Below are 16276 nucleotides of genomic sequence, written 5' to 3' on the forward strand. Positions count from 1 at the left end.
GGAGAAACATCAGGGACAGCCCGATGTCAGGCTTACTTGGATCCCCTTTCTCCTGCACCACCTGTAGAAAGCTCTCTACAAGACCTCAGCATCATGTTTGCGGATTCTCTGTGGGAAAACAAGAAAAGACTAACTTATCTTTTGCGTTGTAACTGGTGCATTCTAGTACTAACCCTTTACATGCCAAGCGTGGAGCTGTAAACCAGCAGGGGTGAGGATGGATTTATTTTATTTTTATTTATTTAATTTCGACAGAGAAGGTCTGGAGCTGTTGGTAGCAGCCCATGCTACCAACGGCTGTAAAAGGTCCAAGTACCAGGCCCTTCTCAACCGGTTAAGTGCTAGCAGTATCACATAGCATGCACTCCAGCTGGGTTCTGCACAGGGGTTGAGCTATCATGGACGTTGGATTAAAAAGTGTACAGGATGCCTGTAGGTCAAGCAGCAGACATGGCATCTATGTCTTCCACACCCTCTGCTGCATACCTAGAAAGGGCTTTGTTTGTCCTTTGTGGTTCATGGGGGACGTGAACAAGTCCACAACTAGTGTACTGAAATGTTGGACGATGGCATGGAAGACAACCAAGATGAGACTCCATTCTGTGTAGTTGACATCCAGCCAGCTCAGCCAGTCTGCAAAGAAGTTTAAATGCCCTTGAACGTACTTGGCTGATAGCAATACGAGGTTTGACTCTGCCCATTGCAGCAGGTGGTCTGTCTCAGCCACAAGGGAGCGTAACCTGGCCACTCCCTGGCGCTTCACGTGTGCCAGGCCATCATGCTGCAAGCACCACATTGGGCTGTATCAGGTGGATGAAGGTGATGAGAGCCAGATGGATTGATACGGTGCAATGCTTCCTCTGGGCTCCATCTGCACTGGACCACGGTGGATCTGCAGCGGGATCCCCAACCCCAAAGGCTGGCATCTGTTATAATTTGGACTGAGGGGCTCTCTCTAAGGAACATCCCCAAGGATTTTTTTTTTTTTTTTTGGGGGGGGGGGGGAACCAAGTCAAGGACTTCCAGAGATAATTGGCTTCGTTTGTATCTTTGACAGCCATATCCTTCTATGTTTTCTGGTCATGGGACACACCTATGGTAGTAATCACAATCCCTGCAATTGTGGTAGGGCCATCAGGACTGGGATGGGATTCTGAAGGATCAGTCTTACCATGGCCTGGAGCTTTTCTGATCTCTCCAGCAGAAGGCAGAACTATACCTGACTATTTGGTACCACCTCAAGATGCTGCCCCTTCATGGATCACTGCCTTGTTGCGGCGAAGGGGCTTGTGTAACTCAGTGAAGCCATAAGCTGGGCCGTGCAGGGCCACCCAAGACGGACAGGCCATGGCAGAGAGTTCTGACAAAATGTGGTCCACTGGAGAAGGAAATGGCAACCCACTCCAGTATTCTTGCCAAGAAAACCCCATGGAATGTATCACAAGGCTAAAAGAGATGACGCTGGAAGATGAGCCCCTCAGGTCAGAAGGTGTCCAATATACTACTGGGGAAGAGCAGAGGGAATTTCCAAGTAGCGCCAGAAAGAGTGAAGCGGCTGGGCCAAAGCCGAAAGGACACTCAGCTGTGGATGTGTCTGGTGGTGAAAAGAAAGTCCGATGCTGTAAAGAACAATATTGTTTAGGAAGCTGGAATGTAAGATCAACGAATCAAGGCAAGCTGGAGGTGGTCAAACATGAGATGGCAAGATTGAACATCGACATCTTGGGAATCAGCAAACTAAAATGGACAAGCATGGGCGAATTTAATTCAGGTGACCATCATATCTACTACTGTGGGCAAGAATTCCTTAGACGAAACGTAGCACTCATAGTCAACAAAAGGGAGGGAAAAGCAGTACTGGGGTACAATCTCAAAAATGATAGAATGATCTCAGAATGAATCCAAGGCAAACCATTCAACATCACAGTAATTCAAGTCTATGCCCCAGCCACTGATGCTGAAGAAGCTGAGGTTGATCGGTTCTATGAAGACCTACAACACCTTCTAGAACTAACACCAAAAAAAGATGTCCTCTTCATCATAGGGGATTGGAATGCTAAAGTAGGAAGTCAAGAAATCACCGGGATAACAGGCAAGCATGGCCTTGGTGTACAAAATGAAGCAGGACAAAGGCTAATAGAGTTTTGCCAAGAGAACAAGCTGATCATAGCAAACACTCTTTTCCAACAGCACAAGAGGCGACTCTACACATGGACATCACCAGATGGTCAATATCAAAATCAGATTGATTATGTCCTTTGCAGCCAAGATGGAGAAGCTTCATACAGTCAGTCAAAACAAGACCTGGAGCTGACTGTGGCTCAGATCATGAGCTTCTTGTTGCAAAATTTCGGCTTACATTGAAGAACGTAGGGAAAACCACTAAACCATTCAGGTATGACCTCAATCATATCCCTTATGAATATACAGTGGAGGTGAGGAATATATTTCAGGGATTAGACCTGATAGAGTGCCTGAGGAACTATGGACGGAGGTCCGTAACATTGTTCAGGAGGCAGCAACGAAATCCATCCCAAAGAAAAAGAAATGCAAGAAAGCCAAGTGGCTGTCTGATGAGGCTTTACAAGTAGCTGAGGAAAGAAGGGAAGCGAAAAGCAAGGGAGAAAGGGGAAGATATACCCAACTGAATGCAGAGTTCCAGAGAATAGCAAGGAGAGACAAGAAGGCCTTCTTAAATGAACAATGCAAAGAAATCGAAGAAAACAACAGAATGGGAAAGACTAGAGATCTCTTCAAGAAAATCGGAGATCTCAGGGGAACGTTTTGTGCAAAGATGGGCATGATAAAGGACAAAGAAGGCAGGGACCTAACAGAAGCAGATGAGATTAAGAAGAGGTGGCAAGAATACACAAAAGAACTATACAGGAAAGATCTGAATGTCCCTGATAGCCATGATAGTGCACTCACTGAACTTGAGCCGGACATCGTAGAGAGTGAAGTGGGCCTTAGGAAGCATTACTAACAACAAAGCTAGCGGAGATGACAGTATTTCAGCTGAGCTATTTAAGATCCTAAAAGATGATGCTGTTAAAGTATGCCAACAAATTTGGAACACTCAACAGTGGCCACAAGACTGGAAAAGGTCAGTTTACATTCCAATTCCAAAGAAGGGCAATGCCAAAGAGTGTTCAAACTACTGCACAATTGCACTCATTTCACATGCCAGCAAGGTGATGCTCAAAATCCTACAAGCTAGGCTTCAGCAGTATACGAACCGAGAACTACCAGGTGCAAGCTGGGTTTTGAAGAGGCAGAGGAACTAGAGATCAAATCGCCAACATTTGCTGGATCATGGAGAAAGCAAGAGAATTCCAGAAAAACATCTATTTCTGCTTCATTGACTACACTAAAGCCTTTGATTGTGTGTATCACAACAAACTGTGGCAAATTCTGAAAGAGATGGGAGTACCAGACCACCTTACCTGTCTCCTGAGAAACCTGTACGAGGGTCAAGAAGCAACAGTAAGAACCAGATATGGAACAACCGATTGGTTCAAAATTGGGAAAGGAGTGCGACAAGGCTGCATATTGTGGCCCTGCTTATTTAATTTATATGCAGAGTACATCATGAGAAACGCCGGGTTGGATGAATCACAGGTCGGAATTAAGATTGTCGGGAGAATTATCAACAACCTCAAATACGCAGACGATACCACCCTAATGGCAGAAAGTGAAAAGGATCTAAAGAGCCTCTTGTTGAGGGTGAGAGTGGGGAGTGCAAAAGCTGGTTTGAAGCTCAACATTAAAAAAACGAAGATCATGGCATCTGGCCCCACCACTTCCTGGCATATAGAAGGGGAAGAAATGGAAGCAGTGACAGATTTTACTTTCTTGGGCTCCAAGATCACTGCAGATGGTGACTGTAGCCATGAAATTAAAAGACGCTTGCTCCTTGGGAGGAAAGCTATGGCAAACTTAGACAGCATAGTCAGAAGCAGAGACATCACCTTGCCGACAAAGTTTCATATAATCCAAGCTATGGTTTTCCCAGTAGCAACGTAAGGCTGTGAGAGCTGGACTATAAGGAAGGCTGAGCGCCGAAGAATCGATGCTTTTGAACTGTGGTGCTGGAGAAGACTCTTACGAGTCCCCTGGAATGCAAGGAGGTCCAATCAGTCAATTCTAAAGGAAATCAACCCTGACTGCTCATTGGAAGAACAGATAGTGAAGCTGAAGCTCAAATACTTTGGCCACCTAATGCGAAGAGAAAACTCCCTGGAAAAGACCCTGATGCTGGGAAAGATTGAAGACAAAAGGAGAAGGGGACGACAGAGGATGAGATGGCTAGATAGCATCACCGATGCAATGAATATGGACTTGAACACGCTCCGGGAGAGAGCGGAGGACAGGAAGGCCTGGCGTGCTATGGTCCATGGGGTCACGAAGAGTCGGACACAACTGAACAACAACAACAAGGTGCTGCAGTTCCCTAGAAGGGCAAAACTGACTTTTCCTGACATTCACCAGGAAAACATGTGACTGAAGGCATGCTAATGTCCTGTGGACATCCAGAATTTCCTGTTGGAGGGAGGGAGGCTCGATTAGAATGCTGTTGAGGTGAGGATTGGGGTGAATCTGCTGCCTTCTACCAATCCAACTCTGCAGGCAGAGGAGAGACTGAATGGGAGGGCTCTGCATTGATAATATTTCCCTGATAGGTAAACCACTATATTGTCCATGAGCCAGGTGAGTCAGGACATGCAAGTACGTTTCTGTGAGATCCAGAGATGCCAAAAAAAATCTTGTGTCTGGAGAGATCCAAGAATGTCTCCATCTAAAATATTCTGGATTTTTAAAAAATCCACGCATTTCAGGTACAATATTATCCTCCGGTCCCTGATCTTGGGTGGGGGCGGGGCAATGAAAAATGCTGAGTAGAAGACTTTTAATCTTCCAATGATGACACTGGCTTGATCCCTCCAACACTGATGAGGTGAGATATGGCCTGCAGGATTAAGTGGTTCTTCTCCAATTTCCTGGACCTTGAGAAGGAGATGAAAAGGCTGTGAGGAAGTTGAAGAAAATCAAATATATACAGCCCTCCCTGATTGTGCATAGCACCCATTAACCTGAGCTGGAGATGTTACACTGATGATAAAAAGGTTGAAACCTCCCTCCCACTGGGGGAGCTGGATAGTTATGCTTATTGCTGTCTCTGCTGCCCCTTAAGGGCCATATTGGGGGGGGGGGGGGAGTCAAAGCCCCAGGCTCTGATGATGCCTAGGTGTGGATCCCCATCTGCCCCAGGTGGGCCTGGACCCTCTGCTGTCCCAGGATCTACAGCTTGGGCAAAAGGAATAAAAAGACACACACACACACACACACCCCGCAAAAGGGCTTACCCTCCTCTTTCTTAGAGGTAGAAGGCATAGCTTCTTTTTTGCCCTTTGTTTCTACAAGGACATATTCCAAGAGTCCTCCAACAACTTATTGCCCCCAAGGGGACCCAAGATCAAATTGGATTCAAACACACAGAAACATTCCAATTTAAGCCATATTTAGTGTCTGACTGACATGGCTGCTGCTTGGGGTTCTGGCAGTGAATTGGACAGCATCCAAACTGGCATTGGCCATGAAGATTCATGACTTCATCAGTTTATAGACTCCCTAGTACAGCTTGATATTATTCCCAGCAAAATCTTTTTAGAATATCCTTCATTCAGAGATAGGAGGCCCTAGCCATAACCAGTTCTGTGAAAGAAGCCCTCAGGGCAGCCTCATGAGCCCCAGAGAGGCCAAGTTTCCCCTTTCAGTCCTCTGGGTTCTTGGGGGTATTGTTCCCATTCTTTGAATATATTGCACCAAAAACTGGGGCAGCTGAAGGGCATCCACTGGGGCACCTGTCATTTGTTTGTTGCCTTTTTTGGCAAATTATAAAACTTTTTTGTAAAGGAGCTATTTGGTCTGGATGAGCCTGGTTTAACCCATTCTGCCTTTACCATTCCATAAAGGTGCTGGGGAAGGGAACAACGGGGGGAAGGCATGTGGTTAGGAAAAAACATCTGCCACCCCTTCCGCATGATCAGAACTGTTTCTTTTCCTGTCCTCACCCCCTCAGAATTAATGTCCAGTTACACAGAGTTCCAGGTGGTCTCCCATCCAAACACTAACCAGGCAAAGACCAACTTAGCTTCAGCAAGTTGCATGCATCATGGGCCTTCAGAGCAGCCCTAGTGCACAGTGTTTGCAGCATTTTTTAAATAAGACTAGGGAATCTTCAGTCTGACAGGGCCTTTGCGAGGCTGGGCTTTCAGTAGGGACTTCCTCTGTTGAAAAGGCCTCCCTGTTCTCCCTCAGACAGGAATGAAGAAATAGCTGCCTCTGAATCCAATGATCTGGACGCAGGATGTATGGTAAGGGAGAACGATCCCCAACCTCTGTGGACTTGCCTTTGCTGCCCTTTGCAGAATAGGCTGGCCTTGGAGATGTGGGGAGGGAGTGGATCAGCCAGTTCATTCCATGTGGGTTGTCCTCAATGGCAGCTGCACAGAAAACGATGGGAATGCAGATGGCGGCAGGGTGCTGGCAGAAGGACAACCTCAATGTCTGTCTAGGGGGACGAGGGAGGAGAAAAGATTACTTCCTCCCTTAGCCCGTTATCTCTCCAATGCTTGCACCCGGTTGGCTCTGAGGGAATGCCAGAGGACTTACCCCAAGTGCTGAGTTGCTATGGGGTATATCCAGGCAGACTTCCTCCCTTGCAATGATCTTCTGGATCCATCTGCAGAACTTCGGGTGAAGGGCTTGGCTGTCGATGATCAGCAGTGGGAGCAAATTGGAGGCAGTTTGCTGGGATACAGGCCCCTTGGGACTCGTCTGTTCTGAGCCCTCCTTGGATTGCTCTCAGTCCCCGGGAAGGGTCAGAAGACAATACCACGCCAGGCACACCTTGCTCCTTTTAGGCCTGCCTGCGCTGAGGAGGATGGGCCCTGCTTCAGCCTGTAGCTGGATCGTGCTGAGAGGCATCTTATCTGAGACTTGCTCCTGGAGCCCCCTGGCCCTTTCTTTAGGTTCCAGAAAAGAGTTCCCTGGCATTCCAGGTCTCTCTATCTCCAAGGTGAAATCAGGCATTGCAGGCGCAGGCCTGGTCACCCCTGTAATTAGAAAAGCTCCTAACTCTAAAAAGAGGGAGGAAAGTTTTTGTTTTGGAAACTAAGGCAGAAAGTAAAGAAGGACAGAGTGGAAGAAATAAGAAAAAAGTGAGGCATACTGCAACTATAAAGGGCTGGAGTGCTGGAGGAACTACTCCAGCAACCTGCTTGGAGCTGAGGAAGAAAACGAAACTGGAAGTGGGTTGCTCTCCCATGTGAGAGGGCAATTCAATAAACTTGCATATTCCTGCCTATTGGAGCAAGTGGAAGGAGCAACCCATATAAGGATATCCTCCTCCACTGCAGGAAAATACACAGGGTGACAAGAGCCATTTCAAGAAAGAAAATATTTGACTGAGGGGGTCTTTCCCAATGCATTACGAGAAAAGCCCACTATTTATGAAGCACATGAACCATCACAGCTTTTTGGTGCCCAGAACTGTACACTTCCAGCAAGAGAAAACAAACAGTACTCATTAGCTTCCATGTTAATCGTTTTGCTGTATCTTACTTCAAATTTCTCAGGGTTGTGCATGCCAGGGATTGACTGCATGAGATGGGAGGTGGGATGATTCCCGAAGTCGGAGCTCACGTAGCCCACGCGGAGTCGACCTTCACTGGCCTTCAAGTCCTTGGGATGTTCATATGGTGGCTTGTGAAGCACGTTGATCTAGCAATATAATTCAGGAAGGTGTTCTATCATTGACAGCAGGGTCTCCCAAAACTACAAAAGCTGACATAACCCACGAGTCTGCAACCTCTTACTATAATTAACTGTGTGAGGTTTCTCTGAAGTATGCCTACCTTGTCCAAGCACAGGTTTCCATGTCTCTCAGCAATAGCCTTTCGGAAACCGTGAGACAATGGATACAGCATGCTGTGATGAGGGTGGACAGAAGGAAGCCTGTTCTTCTCCAACTGGTCAGCAACTATGCTGACCAGCTTCTTCATTCTTTCATCATAATCGGTCCAATCACAAACTATCTGAAATAAAGAAAAACACGAAATTAGCACAAACCTTCAGTGGCAGCAGTACTTGAAACAAGACAGTTTTGAGAAGAATTCTAGAGCATTTCTCTCCCCAAGGGGCTTGCTGATGTGCTATATACAGTCACAGTCTTGAGACTTTGGGCACTTTCATTAACAGGTATTGGCCCAGTTCGCATATAACACTAACCCATGGTTTATTTAACCGTGGTTTGTTTTCTCAGTCCCTGGATTGCTTGTATCCATTCTCGTTCACCCACTCTTTCCCTGTATTTGAAATGCCTTTGAGGCACTCTAGTACTGACATTTTGAGGGGCTGGGTTGTTTGGGGGGGGTTACTGCTCTTGCCCACCCCCTCTGTAGCCTGGTGGAACGACCCTTGAACAACCAACAGTTCTGAGTCCACACGTAACTGCAACCCATGGTTTAAAACAACCCAGAGTTCACAACCCAACAACAAACCATGGATTCTCTTTCTGGGTTGTTTGCGGTGAGTTAGCTCAGCCGCCTTCACACATCATGACAACCCATAATTCAACAACCCACACCATGGGCTAGCATTATGTGAGAACCAGGCCAGTGAAAGCCCCCTCCTGTTCTCACCTGCAAGCAGTGTGCCAAGTTGCAATAGGCATCAGGGAAGTCAGGCTTCAGTTTCAGGGCAGTGCGATATGAAGCAATGGCCTCTGGTATGTTCCCTGAATCCTAGAGAGAGAGAGGAATAATTAAGCAAGGGCAGTTTTCTTGCTACCTTATCCAGCATGTCTAATATGAACTACAGGCACAAGAGTACCTTGTGGATGGAAGCTAGATTACTGTGGGCATCAGCAAAGGCAGGGTTTATCTGGATGGCCCGTGTGTAACACTGTAAAGCTCCCTGAACGTCCTGCATCTCCTTCAATGTGTTCCCCATGTTGGAATAGGCGTCTGCAAATGTGGGGCTGATTCTGAATAGTGGAAACAGAGGAGGGGGGGGAAATCTGGTCAGAGGCTGATCAAGACTCCAAACACAAGCAAACGCCCCCTTCCTATCCATGTTCATAATGAGTTACACAACAGCAGGTTTCTGAATAACTGTTTAAAATCTTACCTGATAGCCTCCTTGTAATGCATGAGTGCCTCCTGCAGCTTTCCTTGTTGCTGTAAGACGCTTGCTAAATTGGAATGGGCAGCTGCAAACTCTGGGAAAACCTGCAGGAAACAAATTGCTCTTAGTTCTCCCAGGGATACCTCACTCTAATGAGACTGCCCACTCCATTATACCCGAAGGGGGTGGGGAATCACCACTTGTACTACTTTGCTACACAGAACTACCCAGTGACGGAATGGCTTGCATAAATGTACTGGCATACAGAATGCCTTTCTGGAGCGTTTTCACTACACAGTATGACCACCACCACCACCACCACTTACTGTGACCTGGTAAACCAACTGTTCACTCAGCTGACACACTGAGACATCTACATATCCCACATATCCCCCCTCTCTTTCTCATCTCTTATCTCCCTTTTATCTTATTCTATATTGTTCCTTTATCTTCCTGCTTTCCTGATTAAAAGCAGATGGGTTTTCAACAATTCCACAGAAGCCCAGAATCGTAACAGGGACATAGTTATCAGAAGCCTCTCTTATTCCTGATATTTAAGTAGAAATCAAAAGGTTATCTGTTTTTCAAAATATAAGTTTTTGTTCTTATCTGAGTTATAATTCTTAGCCTTTATTTTTATTGTTCATAGTGACAGGTCTTCCTTACAGATTTTTTTTAAACCCCAAGCTTACCTACTTTTGTACATCTGCCCAAATATTACAGAGAATAATTCACAAGCATACCTCAAGAGCTTTACGGTACAGGCGAACAGCCTCCTCAATATTTCCTTGTTCCCGCTTGATGTTTGCCAGATTATTGAGAGAATCCGCATGCGTGGGACACAGACGAAGAGCTGTGTTGTAACATTCCTCTGCTTCAGCAACCTTTAATACAAAGCACAGTTTATGCCAATATTAGTAAGAAAATCATAAGTTCCATGGTAATGGCACCAATTCATTTAACAGGCTCTGCCAGGAAAATCCAATTTATTCAGCAAAGCCTCTGACAACCCATAAATTGGGACAAGCATAGAAAGGAGGACTGGTTTCTTACACTGCCCTTCTCCTTGAGTGCATTGGCCAGGTTGCAGTAAGCATCAGGAAAGTGTGGCTGCAGTTCAATGGCGCGCTTGTATGTATCTATTGCCAAGTCAATCAGCCCCTGCTCATAATACACACAGGCCAGGTTGCCATGCACGACTGCATGGTTTGGGCTCAGACTCAGGGCCCGTAGATAGGCTGCAACAGCTCTAAAATAATATGCATTACAATTCAGGTTAATGTTCACATGGAGCAATAGAAAACAGAAAGGCATTTAATGAAAACTCTTCTGAAAAGCAGTGATTGGTTTTAACAATTACAGTTTAATACAACTAGAAGACGCTAATATATAAAATCTACATTTAACGAGGCTGCCAAGGGAAAAATAAAGTCCCTCATATTACAGAACCAGAATTTTCCATACAGTCCTATGCAGTTCCTTGGAGCAAGCCCTACTGAATATAGTAGGACTTACTTCTGACTAAACATGCACAGGATTGAGCTGACCATCATTTAAAAAGCCAGCAAATGACTGACGAATATTTTCCTACCAGCAATCACAGTGAGTGTGTGTAGGGAGCCAACTACTGGACTAAGTAAAGCATTCCATTTGCTTACCTGTCAAATATGCGTGCCTCCTTCAAGACATTCCCCAGGTTAATGTAAGCATCCAGGAAGTTTGGATCAAGGGTCACCGCCTTAGGATATTTAAGACAACACATGCATTTTAATTACTATCGTACATAACAGGTGTACTTAAAAAAGGAAATTCTCAAGGCAGAGTCACAAACAATTCCAACAAGAAGAAAAGGTGGAAGACAACAGAAGAAGCCAATGTGGCTTCACAAAAAGCTTAGGGATGACCTGAAAACAAAAAAGGACACATACAGGAAGTGGAAAGAAGGCCAAGTAACAAAGGAAGAGTACAGGCAGGTAGCACAGAATTGCAGGGATGGTGTCAGGAAGGCTAAAGCTGAGAATGAGCTGAGGTTAGCAAGGGATGCTAAAAACAACAAAAAGGCTTTCTTCAGCTACGTGCATAGTAAAAGGCAGAGGAAGGAAATGGTGGTTCAGCTATTAAATAAGGATGGCAAAACGATAACAGATGACAAAGAAAAGGCAGAGGTGCTCAATTCCTACTTTGGCTCAGTCTTCTCCCAAAAGAGGGTCTATGACCCCCCTGGCAAAAATGAAGTACAGGCTGAAGGGGCACGATTGCAGCTTGACATCGATAGGCATATGGTCAAGGAACACCTAATTACTTGGAATGAGTTCAAATCCCCAGGGCCAGATGAACTGCATCCTACAGTAATAAAGGAACTGGCAGAAGAACTCTCAGAACCACTGTCTATTCTCGTTGAGAAATCATGGAGGATGGGGGAAGTGCCAGATGACTGGAGGAGGGCTAATGTTGTCCCTATCTTCAAAAAGGGTAAAAAGAAGGAACCTGGGAACTACAGACCAGTCAGTCTGACATCCATCCCTGGGAAAATTCTGGAGCAGATGATAAAGCAATCCATCTGCAAGCACCTTGAAAACAATGCAGTGATGACTCAAAGCCAACATGGATTTGTCAAAAGCAAGTCCTGCCAGACAAATCTGATCTCATTTTTTGATAAAGTCACCTCCCTTGTGGACTGTGGGAATGCTGTAGACATCATATACCTCGACTTCAGCAAAGCTTTCGACAAAGTGCCCCATGATATCCTGATGAGCAAACTAGCTCAAAGTGGGCTAGATGAAACAACGATCTGGTGGATCCACAGTTGGCTACAGAATTGGACTCAAAGAATGCTTAACAATGGGACCTTCTCAAACTGGGGAGAGGTAACGAGTGGGGTACCGCAGGGCTCAGTCCTGGGCCCAGTGCTCTTCCACATTTGTATTAATGACTTGGAGGAGGAGGTGCAGGGAATGCCTATCAAATCTGCAGATGACACAAACTTGGGCGGGATAGCTAATACTTTGGAAGACAGAAACAAAATTCAAAGTGATCTGGATAGACTGGAGCGCTGGGCAGAAAACAACAGAATGACATTTAATAGAGATAAATGCCAAGTTCTGCACCTAGGAAAAAGAAACCAAATGCACAGTTACAAGATGGGGGATACGTGGCTCAACAACACTACAAGTGAGAAGGATCTTGGAATGGTTGTCGATCACAAGCTGAATATGAGCCAACAATGTGATGTGGCTGCAAAAAAGGCCAATGCTCTTTTGGGCTGCATTAATAGAAGCATAGCTTCCAAATCCCGGGAGTACTAGTTCCCCTCTACTCAGCATCGGTTAGGCTTCATCTGGAGTACTGTGTCCAGTTCTGGGCACCACACTTTAAGAAGGATGCAGACAAACTGGAGAGGGTTCCGAGGAGGGCAACAGAGATGATCAGGGGACTGGAAACAAAGCCCTATGAAGACAGACTGAAAGAACTGGGCATGTTTAGCCTTGAGAAGACTGAGGGGAGATATGATAGCACTCTTCAAGTCCTTGAAGGGTTGTCACAGAGAGGAAGGCCAGGATCTCTTCTTGATCATCCCAGAGTGCAGGACACGGAATAATGGACTCAAGTTACAGGAAGCCAGATTCCGGCCGAACGTAAGGAAAAACGTCCTGAGTGTTAGAGCAATACGACAATGGAACCAATGACCTAGGGAGGTAGTGGGCTCTCCCACACTGGAGGCATTCAAGACGAGGCTGGACAGCCATCTGTCAGGGATGCTCTGACTTGGATTCCTGCATTGAGCAGGGGGTTGGACTCGATGGCCTTGTAGGCCCCTTCCAACCCTACTATTCTATGATTCTAGGTGCTTTATATTTCCCTTTCAATTTCGACATGATCTGCCTCCTACTGGGTGAGCAGGGAATATCAACTGCAGGAGTAAATAATAGTAGTACCAAAATGGCATTTGGGGGCGTCTATTCCTTAAGTTATGTATCCCATCTTTTTCTCAGGGATAATATCATGTTACAAATATACATATACATTTGGGAACAAAATGCTGGATTACACAGGCATTTTGTCTGTCCTAGCAAGGCTCTTATGTTAAACATTTTTCATACACACTACAGGATTTAAAAAGCCCATGAAGTTACCTTTTCAAAGTGATGAATAGCAAGCCAGATTTCTCCTTGAGCATTGAACACACAGCCAAGGTTACTCCACGCTACTGCAAAATTGGGTTGAGTCTCAATTGCTTTCAAATAACAGGCCTTGGAAGGGTTAAAGACAGGTAGATACAAGGGAAGGGAATATTTGCACAAAAGAGAAGTGAGAAAAAAATCTGTTAGTATTCCTTCTCTAACCAGCCAAAAGTGATCCTGCAGTATAGGCTTGCTTGCGCCAAAACTAATGTGCTGTAAACAGCTGGCTGATCCTGCGCCAGCGCAAACCAAAACCGAAGTGCAAATCCACCATTGTCAGTTATGCTGATCCTTACAGAACACTTTCCAGGCTATTTATTCCTCTAAGAAGTTTCAAGTTTTCCATTTCCTTTCCCATCAAAGTCCTGTTGAATCCATGGCATACTGAAGACACAACAAGTTTTTTGCAGTAGTTTGGATAGCAAGCTAGTTAAAGCCTGGCAACTATTAAGATGATCCTCAGCCCATCTCTCTCAAGTGTACTACAGAAAGCAGAAATTATATACAAACTGCACACTAGAAAAGAAGATCCAAGACCTTAGACCGGGGAGAGTTTTGTTGTTCTTAATGCTGGAATCCTATCCAGAACTCATGTTTCTACCACCACGCCTTAAGATTATCTTCAGCCTCCAAAACCTCAAATAACAGGTTTGCACAAAGGTTCAGGTCCCTGTAATGCAAGCGCAAGAAGTCGCTAGCGCACCCTAACAGCACGCCGCTGCGCTTTCGCTGCAAATTGCTGCGCTTTGTTGAATGCCCCTGGAGACCGTGAACGGCCAAGCAGATTGATTAATCTACTACACAGGCCCACATGGAAACTTGTGTTAAATTTGTGTCTGAAATCTAAATATATTGCAACCCAATTGTATCGAAAATCCTACAGCACGGAGCTCAGGGAGCCACCCAGTTAGAGATGAATCATCTAGTCAACCATTCACAAGGGCTCAATCGCACGCAATGCGCATTTCCGCTGCGCAGCCTTTGCGCTACTGCAGGATCACAGCGCATCATCAGAAGAGCAGAACGCTGCAATCCAAACAAAGAAGAAAAAGGAAAAAAATGAACAACCAGGAAGAGTTAGAAGCTTTAACTATAAAGTATCTCCAATTATTTCTTTTATATCTTAAGTTACTTTTACTTTATTTCTTTGAAAGAATTGTGGCTAGGACTATAAAATATTCTCTAACATTACTTGCTTGTACATAAAATACTTAAGCTGTTTCTGAAGCCACAAGACAGAAGATTCAGGCATGGAGGCAAATGGTTTTGCTGTGGCAGTTACAAACCCGTTACCATATTTCTCATGTGAGTTTTCGGTGCGTTCCTTGCTGGAAGAGGAGGAGGAGGAGTGTGTCTGCCCTAGATCCAGGCCTCGAGCTCCCTTCAGCGAGGCACCTTACGCATGGAATAGGAGGTTTCACCCACCTGAAACCTTCTAAATACAATATCAATGGTGAAAACCAAAAACAAGAGAGAAAATAAAACAAGATCATTAGTAAAAAGTTCAACAAAGCAATTGAAAATCTCTGGATATGTCTAACACATGGGGTTGAGGGCTGTCTGTAACATGGGAGACATGCAGAAGGGAAAGGGTTAATCAGGGCAACTGCAAACAGCAGGACTTATTGGAAGAAAGGCTCTGAAACTTCCACAAAAATTAAATTTCACATCAAATAGCAAATATTTTGCTGGTTTGATCTTACAAATGCACTGATAGCCAAAGAAATACATTGCAATTTATTCCACGTATATATTTATTTATTTTCCCTTGTTTAGTGGAGTTCTCACAAAAACAGGTAACACTTTCAAACTAGGTGTTCTCCAGAGCTCTGAAATAAAGAAGTCAGCAACCTAAGGCAGGCGCAGTGTCTTGGCCTATACCAGTCACACTAAAAGCTGCAGTGAAGTGCAATTCATGTTAGCTGTCCACCTGACAGGCTGAGATTCACAGGTCTTTTCAAAAAGACATTTCAAGGCCACCAACATCAATTTCCAATTTTGCCAATCCAGAGTCATGCTGCCAAGGGCAGCCACTTATCCAGTTTGTGCTTGGAAGGTCCATTCCCAGTGCCCAGTAACCAATTCTCCTGAAAAGCAGCCTTCCTCCTCCCCCGCTAGTGCAGCAACCAGCCAGACAGCTACACTGTTCATACACTCCACTTGGTAGCATGCGCGTGGGGCTTGAAGGGAAGGGCTCGGAGGTCCTTCTGGTTCCTCCACACTCCTCACCCCTGCTGCGCAGATGCGTAAGGTGGCTTGTAACAAGACAATTTCAGGTTTTTTTTGCAATCCAAGTTTTATGTATGCCTTGAGTTTTGAAACCCATCCTGGAGTTCAAATTCTTGGTTGGAAACCAGACTGCTAGAAGCCACCTTTTCACTTACTGTAGCAAGTTTTTCTTTGATCAGTTCATTTTCCAAACAAACCAGCCATGTTACTTAGCCTTTGGGGCATTCAGATTGTTTGGAGGAACCCAACTGTAACTAGGACTGTTTGCTAGCCTTTCTTCCACTATAAAGATATGGGGAAAGGTTAAAGAATAGCAAGATCTTTTCAATGCCATATTCACAGGGTAACATTTGATAAGGTTCTTCTCCACTTACAAGCCACAAAGGACTTTAGAAGAGCACCTGCTTCTCACAGGAATCACGAACTAAGTCACTGGCTTGGCATCAGCAGGCAAGCCTCAGTTTGGAAGGAATGTTATTTCCAGACCAGAGAATGGTGGCGCCCCTGCCAGTCACTTCACAATATTGGATAGTCTAGTTCTGCAGCAAGACTCAGTGTTCAATTTCTCGTCTTAAATCAAGTGTTAACAGGGGCATGCCATATCGTGCCCTGCAACTACTCTGGGGCAATTCAGGGCCTTCAGCTTTCAGCAGTTTCTTGGGACTCTTGCAGGTCAACGG

At 45.3% G+C, this 16276-nt stretch overlaps 1 protein-coding gene across 2 annotated transcripts in view; it reads right to left on the reverse strand.

Annotated features, from left to right (window-relative positions):
* OGT (O-linked N-acetylglucosamine (GlcNAc) transferase) overlaps nt 1–16276 on the reverse strand; it is a 34223-nt gene that overhangs the window by 6535 nt on the left and 11412 nt on the right. For both annotated transcript variants that reach the window (XM_084813447.1, XM_084813446.1), the window contains exons 5-13: nt 13320–13436; nt 10845–10924; nt 10240–10435; nt 9930–10070; nt 9190–9290; nt 8893–9046; nt 8703–8804; nt 7917–8096; nt 7624–7782 (exon numbers count right to left, since the gene is read on the reverse strand). In XM_084813447.1, the coding sequence (XP_084669573.1) occupies nt 7624–7782; nt 7917–8096; nt 8703–8804; nt 8893–9046; nt 9190–9290; nt 9930–10070; nt 10240–10435; nt 10845–10924; nt 13320–13436 (1230 nt within the window). The remainder of the gene's footprint in view (nt 1–7623; nt 7783–7916; nt 8097–8702; nt 8805–8892; nt 9047–9189; nt 9291–9929; nt 10071–10239; nt 10436–10844; nt 10925–13319; nt 13437–16276) is intronic.

Source organism: Heloderma suspectum, chromosome 9 (assembly GCF_057233095.1).
Source record: "Heloderma suspectum isolate Gila_16-S chromosome 9, 16-S_ref, whole genome shotgun sequence".
In the NCBI taxonomy this organism is placed as follows: Eukaryota; Metazoa; Chordata; class Lepidosauria; order Squamata; family Helodermatidae; genus Heloderma; species Heloderma suspectum.